Below are 13,708 nucleotides of genomic sequence, written 5' to 3'. Positions count from 1 at the left end.
CAGTGAGCTGTCCAGAAGTCTGTAACAACTGTCATTTTCTTTTATACTTTATTCACTGTACATGAATGTATGCAGATTGCTCTGAAAATAATGGTTCAATATACTATACTGTATATCGTATATGTAATTAATATACATATTGTAAATAATCAACAAGCAAGTATTTCTTGTCAAACAAATCGTACTGTATGTATCTGCAAACTCTTGCAGTAAAATAGAAAGATTTTAATCAAAGAATTCATTAAATTATAATTGCATCCCTAATTACCATAACACCACAGAAGTTCAACAAGTATTAGAAACAAAAATAGATGAGTGATTCTGATGATTCACTGTTACTCCTACTGCACCTAATAATAACCTATAAACAACACCAGGTTGCAAACCATGGGAGACTAACCTGTTTTTTACCCACCCAAGCTCTGGAATTTTCTTCCCTCCTCTATTCCAAATTCTGAATCTGTCAATATTTCTAGAACTCAGCCAAAAACTGTTCTCTCTTTTTTATTTATTTTTCTGTACCTTAGTACACACTGTGTTTTTATTTATTCTATTTTGGTACAGCAACATCCTTGTATTGTAAGATTTGTACAGTGAATTGAGAGGCATGGAATAGCAATTTATAAGCAAAAATCGATTTAATTTCATATTTAATGTATCTAAAACAATGCCTTTACATCAACAAGAAGTACAATTCCTCCCAACAAAGTTTGCAGCTAAGTATCCAAATGCTGTTAGCAAGGTGTTTGCCTGTTGATCCAACTTAAATATGGCAATTTCAAGTGTTGTGGATGCATATAAAGTACTCCAAATTTAGTAGAATATATTTTACAACAAAGCAAATTTCAATATAAAATGTATCAATATATTTCCTAAAAATTAAAGTGTTTTATTAGTCATTTTATTTTTGTCTTTTAAGCTATATACAGTACAGTACAGTATATAGTGTAATGAATCATTGATCATTTAACAATGAAAACAAATAATATGATGGTATAATAATATAATAATAATTATTATAATATATAATTATAACATAATATATATTATATAACATTATATTTAATAATATAATAATATATAATATAATATGATAATATTTCCTATTTGTTAAAGGCATTTGTGACACACAATCTCCAATAGCTTCAAAGTAGTCTTGAGCAATAATTAATATTCATTACTAACAATGCCTCTGCCTAATATTTTAAGCATATATTATATTATTATTCCTAAATATTGCAGTTAAATGGGGCAATACCTCCATCCAGGGATTGTATTCTTTCTTGTGTTATATTACATGACAAAATGTTGCAAAACCTTCACACATTTTAATATGTTATGTATTGCAAAGTACAAAAAGAGGTCGAGTTTGAATGATTTGTAGAGCAATTAGCTAAAAATGCAATTATCAGTTTACAGTTTGAAAAAAAAAGCCTTTTTAGGAGGTGTTTTCTCATGTGTTGATCTGTTGAATACTTGGATAAATTGTAACTGTCAAATACAGTACCCCTGATGCCGCTGTTCACAGCTTCACAATCACTTGGTTAAAGGATTTAAAGTTGTTAAGATTTCTGATTTCAATGAAATAAAACTTTTTTTTTTCAAAATGGCAACAGGGTTAAGTCAATATGAAAGCTAAAACGAACATGAAAACTAAAATAATCAGGTGTATAATAATTTTCTACAAAAAAAGGTTTAAAATACATTCCTAAGCACATAACCATGAAATAAACTGCGTAGATCAAAATGATGATAGTTGTAACCTAAATAATAATGCTCATTATCTGAAAAATCTTACTGATGATTTCTTTACATTAAAATACATTAGTAAACTGACAGTACAATAAAAGTAAAGACATAACCCTTTACATTTGTTATGCAACATATTTTATTTGCATGTTTTTTGCTCATTATTAATTCAAATTTTATAAGTATGTTTTTTATCTGATGTTGAAGAGTCATTCTACTCGGCAAATTTCAATCTTATAAATTATGTTGAATATTTATGAGATTATAAAATTTCAAGTTAAATGTGTACAGACGTACTTCGATTCTGAACTTTATCAATATGTCTAACCAACAGCACACCCTTTTGCAAGTATATCCCTGCAGACAAATTATCGACAGCAGAAAATATGTTATGTATTTTTTAATGAAATGTTTTATTGAAATTTTTTTCTTCATAATAGTGAATAATTTTCAAACCTGGGGGGCACTGAAGCCATCAGAATACGAGGCTTAATGAGAGACACATTGATTTTTTCCCACACTAAAACAAAATCCACTTACTTAGCCTGAACAAAGATGAACCCTTGTTGCTACTGTACGTTAGCTCTTGGGAAGGTATGCTTAATATTGTCCTGCAAACCTGTTGAGAATTTGCCTGTGGCTACTACTGGGTAAATCGGGGACCAGAGCTGGGATACGTCTTTGTGGGCGTGGTGCTGTAGAATCGACGTACCTGATTCGTCGTCGGACTTGTTCTCATTTTCAGAGTCGGTCAAGGTCAGGGCCGAGTTCTCCCGACTGGAAAGTCCGGAGCTACGACGGGATTTAATCCCCCTGCCCCACAGCCGGATGGCGTGCTCTGGAGACATGGCCCCCTCGGTGTCTGAATCGGCATCGGAGCCCACGCTCAACGAATAGCCGCGATGCAGCAGTCCGATGTCTGAACAGTAGCCGCTCTGGTGAGGGGTGGGCTCGCATATTCCCAGTTCAGCCAGAGTAAAACTCCCTGCAACACCACAGGAGGAGGGAAAAATGGCATGAACGCGTTTTTCTGTAAAACACTCCATGACTTTCGTTGTATCTCTTATAACAATCGTTTTACACTGGGATCTTCTCTCTGACCCAACGGAGGTAAATATGTAATGTGTTCAGTTCTTTATTCAGTTAGGGACATTCTGGAAAAAAAAACTTGTTAGTTTTGTCTTTTATTCATCCTCGCCGCATTAATAATGCAATTTTCCCTCCTGATCTACAGAAAAGGAACAACTTTTGGCAACATCTAATTTGACATCTAAGAACAAAAGTTCAGTTATCCCTTCATGATTGTCTCAAACCCCCCTTAAAGGAATCAAATAATCATGAGTTGTACATGAGAAGGGTTATTGTTAAAGACTATGGGAGAACGTGCTGCAGTCCTACAGTATCTGTTAATCTATGGAACAGCAGTTTATTGATTATCTTAATTGTTCTCTTCTGAAATAGTGAATACAGTAGATTATATTGAAAAACAGTTACATCAATTACCTTATCTACTTGCTTTTAAAACTAACCTAACATTTCACAGCCAGATCTTTCAAAACTTTACACCCCACAACAATACAGTACAATTTTGATTGAAAACCAGTGTTTGGCTGCAAATAAGTGGATTAAAGCTTTCAGAATCTGTGAAAGACAGTTGTAGGAGACACTAATGAAAATAAGGAGGTAGAGGGATACGTACTTGGAAAGAATAATGTCAAGAGAGATTACAAATCAGAACACTTATCCTGGTTTGTCTACATTCTATAACTGAGAACCAAAGAACCAAAGGACATGCCTTTTTATGGTTTTAAAATAAAGCTTGATGACAAAATTAGTAAAGAAAATAGTATGCCTCAGTCACAAGTAATGTGATATATTCATTTGATGAAAAAGGTAAGATTAACTTGTAACATTTAGGCTTACCTGAATATTTTATTCCATTCACAAATCATTTTATAAATTATACACTGCTAAAATATAATGTCAGATGTTATTGACAAAACAAATACCATGGAATGGTCAAAAATAATCAGAATTAAACTACTCCAAAGGAAATCAATAAAGCACATTGAAAGTTCAATTAAATTTAAGATGAGAAAAAAAACAATTAAGGGAAAAGAAACAACACATTTATTTTTTACTAATTAAAACAGTTTTGTTGTTGCAATCTCTAACAATCAGCCAAAATAGGCATTCATTTAATTAACAGTTTGGGAGAATCTTTATTATGGGAATATGAACTCATAATAAAAATCAAACAAATGACTGTACTTCAATTTTCATCCGTGTACAAATATAATAAAAATTAAAACTGCTTCAAACTGTCTTATTGTACTTTACTTACAGCCATTGGAATGACAGCATTTGTGCTGGGTTCAGTGTTTAATGTTTGGAGTTTCAAAATACCTATTCACTAGAATTTTTAATATACAGAAATAATCTTTAAATTTACATACAATATAAAATACAATGCTTGTATAAATATACTGTATGTACATTCAATGTTGTTTGTATATTTTAAAATACACAGCTTTGGTTCTTTCAACAATCTTTTTTATTTTATTTTGTATTTCTCTTTAAATTCCCTCGATCATATTTATGTATTATCTTGTATTTGTATTATTGTAAATACACTCAAGGGTGCCTAGAAAGTTATTAATCTCCAATTTCAGAAAATGAGACACCGCTCCCATTGCTCCAAAGTAAAATCTATCTTGATGACATTCAAACGGACAATTCTTTTTTTTTCTTTATTTGTGTTTTTGTGTAATGCACACAAGGAATCTAAATTCAAGGACCACATAATCTTATTTTAATACAGACCAAAAATTTGCCACTAACTTCTCACCATATTTCTGATGCAGGAGAATACTGGACAAAAGAAAACTTCTGAGTGTTCTGTATTTTAAAAGCACTGGTATCAGTTATTTTTCATTACTTGTGTTGTGGTCTGAACTTTACTCACCACCCTACTATATACAGTGTACACATATAAATTGGTTGTGCATAAAAATATTAAAGCTCGATTTTAGATTTTAATACATAATTGAGTATTCCCCCAATATATTACACTGGAAACTTGTTTGGATTATTTATGCTGCATACACGAGAGAAGGAAATTGAGGCCAATTGGGGCAAGCTTCGCTAGAGCTAGGATAAGCAAGAACATGGTATGACTGTAATTATTGCAGAAAAAAGAAAAATACTGTGTGAAATCAATTACATCTGAGATGTAATAAAATAATGATATGATGCTGGTCACAAATTTCCTGAACTGCTGCAAACTTGTCAACAGTACATGAATATGATTACTGTACCTGAGCCAAAATACTAAATCAGATTATGTATTGTGATTAAAATATATCAGCAAAATACTCGGAATATTAAGTGACATTGGTGTCTTGAAGTAGCATAATGAATACCTAATTGAATGAACTATAAGGCCAGGAAAGGCAGAGGTTGTAGGACAACATTTGGGATCAATATTTGCGTGAGTATACACAGTGAACAAGGTGCATGCCATTAAGTGGTCTACAAGTTAGGATACCTCATTTGAGTAGAGAAGTGGTTAGGGTTCTGAACTCCAGACTGGAGGGTCACTGGTTCATATCCTATATAGAGACATTGATGTACTGTAGCACACTTGATTTATTTCACTCAAGTTGCTCTACCAAATATCTTGATGTATTTAAGAGGTCTTAAAATTTCAAATTGTTCTTAACCAGTTCTTAACCTGACTGGTTAATAACCAGTTAAATACCTGACCTGACCAGTTAAATAAAGGATGAAAGTAATTTATATATACAGTATATAAGGTCTTGAATGAAGGTAAATATTCCAAATATAATATTTACAATTTGCAAAAAATATTTTAAGGGTTGAATGTTAAGGTAAAGTAAGGCTACTGTGGCCTTACATTACTACAATGGAGAATGAACTTGAAGTGAAGAAAGATAACTAATTCTTGAAAAACAAATGCAGTATAATAACTATGTTAAGCCATATCCCATTGCTTATCATAAAGAAGGACAGTTCAAACACATGAAGTGAATTTAGGATTCTCTGTGATTGCAAGAATTAAGACCAGAATTCATCATCATGCTTCTTTACAAGGCCGGTGATTTATCACTTGACATATGACTCAAATTTAAATCCTCCACTGAAAAAAAAAATATATTTACTTTTACTTACTGATAATAAATAAAGGTTTTACAAAAGTGTACTGTGGGTTTTAAAGACTGCTTTTTATGGTTCTAAGAAATACTTTATTTATTATGCATCATATTTAAAAATCTTTATATATAAATATAATGTTTTTTCAGAAGAAAAGGGTATACTATAGACATATCAGAAGGAACAATTTTCTTTTCAGCATAAATCTGAAAAAAATGTTAAACGTTAGCCAGAAACCAGGGAGATATTCTTCTTACTATTTCGTACTTTGCAAGTCTGTGTCTGAAAGGGGTGGCAGAAATACCCATGGACAAAAAGACAAGCTGAATTTGTCGATAAAATCTTTCCTACTGGAACTACAAAGAAGAGCATATTGTACCGTAATAAAACAAAATACTAAAAGATGAATTCTTCACACTCTAGTTGAATATCTTCTGCCAAAAATGTAATAAAAAAGATGTATTCTAAAGATAGATACCCATTAATAAAAAAATCCTCTTTTTATTCTCAGAAGCTTGCACTGAGTTATACAGGTGAGAGAGACAGACTATGAAATCAAACCTATAATTCCAATAAATTTAATGAAGTATTACCCTCTTTTGTGGATTCTTATCTAATTCCCTCTCTTTGCGCATTTTTATAGAAAGGACTGTGGGAAATCTTGGGTTATATTCAAATATTTCAATCATCTAGTATATCGTGAGCAAGACTCATATATCAATGGAAGGGACTATAATAGCCCACAGGTGCAGAATATACTGTACTGTCTATTGCTTCTTCAGCTTTTTAAACAGGGGATAACGTAAGTCCAAATTAATGAAGAGGAGATTGAATTTTTAAGAACAATTATAGGAAGGATAATAAGGAAGTCTGAAAGGTTTGGTCTTGGGCTCTGCACAGTGCTCTCATCCTGTACCTGGTAACTTAACTATGAAGCAGGTCACAGTAAAAGCAAGGTTGATGTTTCAGTAAGAAATCTTTAAAATTACTCGAGCCACTTTTTGCTCAAGTTTCTTTTCATTCATTCATTAAGTTCTTTTTAGACAGGCTAATGGCTACTTTTTTTAACCCACACTGTTCATATAATAGTCCCTTGATGAAAACTGCCATTAGCAAAAATCCACAAATCTTCCCCTTCTTCATTTCAGACATGTCTATTGTTTTTTTCTAATTCCTTCTGAGACTTCACTCACTATAAGCTCCCTTTAATGATGAGCCCAAACACTAGTTTTCAGCTCTCTGATTGATTCAGTTTTCATTTAGCTATGTTTCCTTTCGTCAATATTCTTGCTAAACAGATGTCCGCCCCCTACTGCTCTGAATGATCTGAGATGCAAACGGTAGACTTTCATCTCATATTCTCTTATTCCTACTGAAAAAAAAGTCTGCCTATTTTACATATTATGCCACATGAAATACAGAGCAAGATTAAGCAAGGCTGTTTGTCCATTAGAAAAATGGAAAGTCACAAACCACCGTCAAAAAGAAATGCACTTGAGAACCATTGACAATTTAATCAGATCTGCATCTCACACATTCATTTCTCACTTCCTACAGCCATTCGACATGTCAAAAGCTCAAAAAATTAGACTGACAGGCAATTATATTACATTTATTTCAGCTATAATTATGTGCTACAGTATATAGAAAATGGCCACATTAAAATAAGCAGCCCTGACAGCAGTGTTGCATGCACAAAACACCGCAGACAAAAATATACAGTAGCAGCACCCAGCATCTTGGCCATGAGCATACTGTATATCCAGGCCTAATTCAAACCCAAATCCAAAAAGATAAGTACAGGCGTGGGAATAGTGGGAAAACTGGACAATTCCATAGCATACGTGTTGGGGAGAAGGCAGCTCATCAAGCTCTTGAAATTTTATGGCTTAAATTGTAATTTCATAAATTTTTCCACACAGCTCACACTACTGGTATTTTTGATTTCTCACCTGTTGCATTACCTACAATGTTTCCACAGGTTTCTATATTTTCTACTCAGATTGTTTTGTCTCATTTTTTTTGGATAACTTTGTCAAGCCAATTTAATATTGTTGTAAATAGCCTCTGAAAATCTTTAATTAGATTACAGGAGAAGAGGGGAAATCTCAATATTGCAAACATATCAGCAGTGCATTTGGGAGACACTTTGTAGACTGCCGCTTGTATAAATTTCACATATTTCCCCCGGGGAACTGTCAGAAGTATTTTCAATAAATTTCAAATGACAAAAAAGTGTGAAAGAATCAAGAAAAATATAAAATGATGGTAGATGGTAGCATAAAATTGCTGATTTAAATACTTAACATTAGGCAAATAAAAATAAGCCTTTGAAGCTATTGCATGACTAACTTTTCCTTAGAGGTTATCTGTTTATGCCCCAATATTTATGCTAGCTCACAGGAATCTGCCCCTCACCCTGAATGTAATATATTCTATGACACCTATAACAGTGACATTTCATACTGGTATTTAAAAATGTCAAGGACTGCCTTTTTCACAACTTAGGTCTAAGATCCTTCTAGCAAGCAGATAATTAACATACTTGTGAAAAATTTGGTAAAAATAAAAACATAAGAATTAACTTAGAAAACAGGAGTGTTTTACGTTCAATTCTAAACCAATTCATATATTCACAGAATTTAAAAAACTGAGCAGAAGTTAGAGGATTTAAGTTAAATCAGAAAATATGAATTGCTTCTTCAAAATTACAGAGATGTTTATACTTTGTAGTTTCATAAGTCTTATAATAAGAATATAATAAAAATAAGATTGGATGAACATACAAAGGACATTTGAAGCTTTTTTTTGCACTATTATGAACCTTTAGCTGTCAGCTAAAATGGTCAATGGTTTTCTTTCTGTCAGTAAGTGTGCAGAATTAATATTTATCACCTTGTAAACTATTACCAAGAAGTGCATTTGATAGACTGAAAACAGGCCTTTTCTGGCAGACAAACAACAGAACGCAAGAGAACTGCAAGATTGCTTCCTGAGGATCAGAAAATTAAACCTGAAACCAAACCACACTAACATCAGTATTTTCTCCTACTGTATAGTAATGCCACAAACACTTAACTTTAGATCGTTCTCATTCAGCTCCATTGGAGTAGTCGTGTCATTCAGAATTCAGTGTTTCAACGATTAAAAGGAAACAAATGCTACACTGACATCAGCTCCTAAGAGATTAAAGCATTTGAATGAACAAGATGGAGGCAGATTATCTGGGACAAAGTCCTATACTTTGAAACCCAAAGGTCTGAAAGGAAAAGCATCAAAGAGAGTTCACCCTGGCCAGATTGCAGAGCATACAGTATAACCAAATATCCACTGAGGCATCACCTTTTCAACCTGCCAGAGAGTGTGCAGATTCCACATTAGTTTTATCGGTCACCTGCTAATTATCAGAACGCCTTCATCAAGTTCATGTAGGACAACCATCCTTACATGGAGGGTCAGCTAATGATGATGATGATGATGATTATTATTGTTGTTGCTGTTGTGATATACTGTACTGTACAAGCTTGATCTAAATGGACTGAATCGTTACAATTTCAGTTCAATTATATTTCTTTGTCATTCTTTGAATGTTAGTAAAAAGAAATGTAGGGGTAAGACAAATATTCATATAGCAACTTGCGTGGTGCTGTATACTACTTAATCTTTGCTCCTTTATAATGCCTCTAAAGTTAAAACATTTCAGAATATTTTTGATTGTTTTAAATTTAGATCTAAATACTTTTGACTTTAGGTTCTATTTTAACATTTTTGTAAACCAAAGGGTTGTATATTATTATTGTACATGCTCTGAAATCCATTGTAGAAACAATGGAATAAAAAAGAAAAGTCATGTGAACCACATTTACATTTTTATAATTCTACCTTTAAGTAATCAAGAAATAAAATGTGCTATTTTTTTATGGATTGAACAAGCATACATTACAAAATTGCATGAGACTGGCTCTTCTCTTCCTCTTTTATGGGAAGCTTTTACACATTGTTGTCAAGTGCAGTACACTTTTAGATGGCAAAAATACAGAATTCTTATTAATCAGTAAATTCTCGAATGATTTTTACGCTAACCACAATTCTAGTACAATTCATACACTACATTTTTTGTATCCTTACCATTCTTAAGCATTTAAAAATGACAGTATATACAGTAAATTTTAAATACTGTTTTCAGCATGTCTTTATGTGTTTCCTGATGAAGGACACCTGCTGATGAAATGTTATTCAATAAAGAAACTTAAAAAAAGACTGCATACAAATACAAACACAATACAAATTTTAGCCACATACAGCTGCAAATTATTATTTAATTAACATCAATTCCTGTCACTGTGTCATTGAAAATGTGCCCTATGATATGATATGAAATACCATAGTGAAGTCTTTTTAAATAGTAAAAAGCTTTATAGATTTATAGATTTCCTTTCAGCAGCTGCTTTTGAATTTAGTTATTGAGAACCTTTTTTTAAAAAAATGTAGGTTTATCTCCTATAACTTTGAAATTAGTATTTCAGGTTGTTTCCTTTTCATTGCAAGGTTCTGTTCCTCTGCTGTTGATAGATACTCTCAGCTATCACTGCACACATTTTATAAATACAGCATGTCCCCTGGTAGAGCAGAAAAACCCCAAACCTGAACTTTTATGCTAACCCTAGCAAAAGCTGTTAATGTTAGAGCCAACAGCATCTGGATTAGAACATTAATAATTTCTGGGAAAATGCTCTCTCTTCAGTGTTAGATGATTAATGTAAGTTAACATACTGCCAAAAACAGTAGCATTAAGATTTAAGAAGTCAGATGACTTGGTATAATTTTACAGTGCAACGTTTCCTTTTCCTGCAGTACAATTAAAACAGATTTCCAAATCCTTTAATATGGAAAATCTGTGCCCTTGCTGCAGTGAAATATTGTGTCTCTGTTGAAGTAAGACATGAAGGAAAGCTTGCAATACTTTATTTCTCCTTGAGTGATCTCTTTGTAAAGCACTGAAATAGTACATATAACATAATAAAAATATTATATATTCTTACTTTGTGGGCTTCTGTAGAAGTTAAAACAAAAATCAATGTCACTGGGGGGAAGTGATGTATGTAGAGGTTTGGAGAAGTAAGGCAACAAAAGCATTATTTTAACTGCTTCCACGCCTACACAAAAGCAGCATGCTATAATGCAAAGAGGTTTCACATGAATGATCTAATTTCATTCTGGACAGGGGCTAAAATGCCCTTCAGGGTTTCAGCATCCTCAATTAAGTACTTTCGGTGGGACTAGATAGCATAGTGAGCTAATTTTCTAGCTTTACACCCCTGGAAGTCTATGTTAAAACACATTTGGGTCACAAGTGTGACAAATTAATGTCCTTTGTTATGAGCTTGGTTATATCAATTTATCGTTCAAATACCAGAAAGGCAGAGTGTAAGTCAGGCCAATTGGACAATTGGGCATGAAAACTCACAACGTAGAACAAAAAAGACAGGTAACGGATGGGCATGAGAACTAAACAGTGCAGAGAAGGATTACACATGGGCATGGCTAAGAAAACTGTGTTATTATTATTAATGACATACAGCTAATTTAATCATATAATTGTACAATTTAAATACAACTGATTAAATTTAAAAAAGATCAGTGCATTAGTATTACAATTATACAAATTAACTACAGCACATCATCTATATATAGTCCTAATAATGTAAAATGCAATACACATAAATAACAACAAATAATGCAATTAAATGACAATAATGGAATAAAATAAACTAAAGATACCAATAATAATGTGGTCAGGAAAGAGAGAAAAAACTTAACTGGAGATCTGTAATCACAAAAGATGGCAAAGTCCATAAACCTGATAAATCACAAATGCTTATCTGAACAGCTGAGTCTTGAGAACTCACTGGGATACAAACTTAAGAACCATGTCGTCCTGAGAGCTGCTGGTATTTTGATCCACCATTGAGGAGGAAGGATGGAGAAGCAGTGGGCTCTGCACGATGGAGATCAGAGAAAAGGAAGGGCTAGGCTGCCAACACAAGACAAACGGAGTGAGTGAGATGGGGTGTAAGCAGTGATAAGAGGCTGAAAACAGAACATTGCCAATATCTCAGCTCCACAAGTGAGGACCTACACTTATGCTGCCACCAATGTTGCATGTTTCAGAAGTATGGGAATAAACAGAATTATCAACAGATGCACTTTTTTATCTCAGATTACAGTGTATATGCTCAACAGTGCATGTGTTCATCCAACACCTCAGTTGTGTCTGCAAAACCTTCACAACGAATAATGAAAATTAGCTGTAAAAAAATAACTTCAGCCTCATGTTTGCTTGCTAATAATCAGACACAATATGAATCCCGAGGCTCAGCAATAACAAATGTTTTTTTTTTTTTGCTGCCAGGGTTAGCCTGGGTAAGTATTTAGAGGATTAGACACTTGGACACGGTTTCAGGCGACGTTCACTTGTGTTTCTGTGCATCACCAGATAAACACTTCAAAGCAACAAGCTCATAAATATGAAATTAAAAGCCAAAGAGTGGTTACGCAAGGCTTTCAGATATAAATCTCTTTGTTCCTCTCCGAAGTAAGGGGTTGATTGACATAATGAGTCACAGATATTGTCATGGGACTTAGTGTGTTATATCCTTCTTTCTCCTCAGGAGCCAGTTATATATATCAAAGAAGCTAGCTGGAGGAGTATGTGATCTGCAAACTTGCTACACACAAACATGAGGTACCTGTAAGACCAGCACTAAAATTTAGTTTTAATCATTGCAAAGGTTCTCTCTCTTGCATCCCAGCCTCTAAATTTTCTGTATCTACAATTTGAAGGGTATAATTTGTTTGACGCTTACATGTATATTTAAGAAACCCAACAAAGAAGTTTTATGTTAATACAATTTAAATCAGATGCTAGGGTTGAAAATACTAGTATCAGAAATATATCTTTCCTTAATATGGTTTAAATAAAAAAGACTGCAGCTACAGGATTTATTCTACTCTTCACTTGTACCGATACATTGTAATATTATTTTTTTGTAACTAATTTTCAATTAAAAACATTCTAGGTGTTTTTTTTTCCCAATTTGGGCATGCATCCAGTATCACAGCCACTAACAGCATCCCACTCACATACAGAAACATACTGTTACTTTTAAATTTAACACTGAATTTGAATTTAAAATAATTTTAAAAATTCCACGCCTTTAACAAAAATAATTTACTGTACTATACCGAAATCAAAAAGTTTCAAGAAAAATATACATTTTGTCTTCTCATCCTTCTGCTTTTTGTTGTGTAGTACAGTATGGGGTATAGTAGATTAATCCCCTGCTTAAAACCTTTACACGCACAAAGCATTGACAACAGTGCACCATGTTTTCCCCATACTTTTTTCATTTATCTGCTCTTAGCCATGTTTTAATAGACATCTGCTATTCTTTTATCAAGCAATGCTGCAGTAAACTTTTGTTAGCAAAGTAATCCTCAATGATCCTTGTCAACACCAATAATTCTACATTTGGTCTAATTTGCTAAAGCAGCATCCATTCTCTGCAGTGACCATTAGTTCATTCATCTGCCTAATCTCCTTTATACTCTTTACTGTTGGCAAATTCTTTTGCTTTGATGACAACTTTAGTTTCATGCTTAGTCACAAGATGCAGTTTAAACATGGCATTTTCTATGCATGTCCCTACTATCAGAATTCATACAGATACCGACATTTGGAATTAAAATGCTTTTGTTCCTCAAATATTTATTGATTCTGAATTTA

General features: G+C 33.1%; 1 protein-coding gene across 1 annotated transcript in view; it reads right to left on the bottom strand.

The window, feature by feature from the left end:
- Nucleotides 1-2,318: 2,318 nt before the first annotated feature.
- LOC148821135 (teneurin-2-like) overlaps nt 2,319-13,708 on the bottom strand; it is a 30,858-nt gene continuing 19,468 nt past the window's right edge. Inside the window, exon 3 of the mRNA XM_088933427.1 lies at nt 2,319-2,730. Within this exon, the coding sequence (XP_088789553.1) occupies nt 2,319-2,730 (412 nt within the window). The remainder of the gene's footprint in view (nt 2,731-13,708) is intronic.

This window comes from Atractosteus spatula, chromosome 14, assembly GCF_055471065.1.
Source record: "Atractosteus spatula isolate fAtrSpa1 chromosome 14, fAtrSpa1.hap1, whole genome shotgun sequence".
Taxonomy (NCBI): Eukaryota; Metazoa; Chordata; class Actinopteri; order Semionotiformes; family Lepisosteidae; genus Atractosteus; species Atractosteus spatula.
Note: the sequence above shows the minus strand (reverse complement) of the source record. Positions and strands in the feature narration are given on the sequence as shown.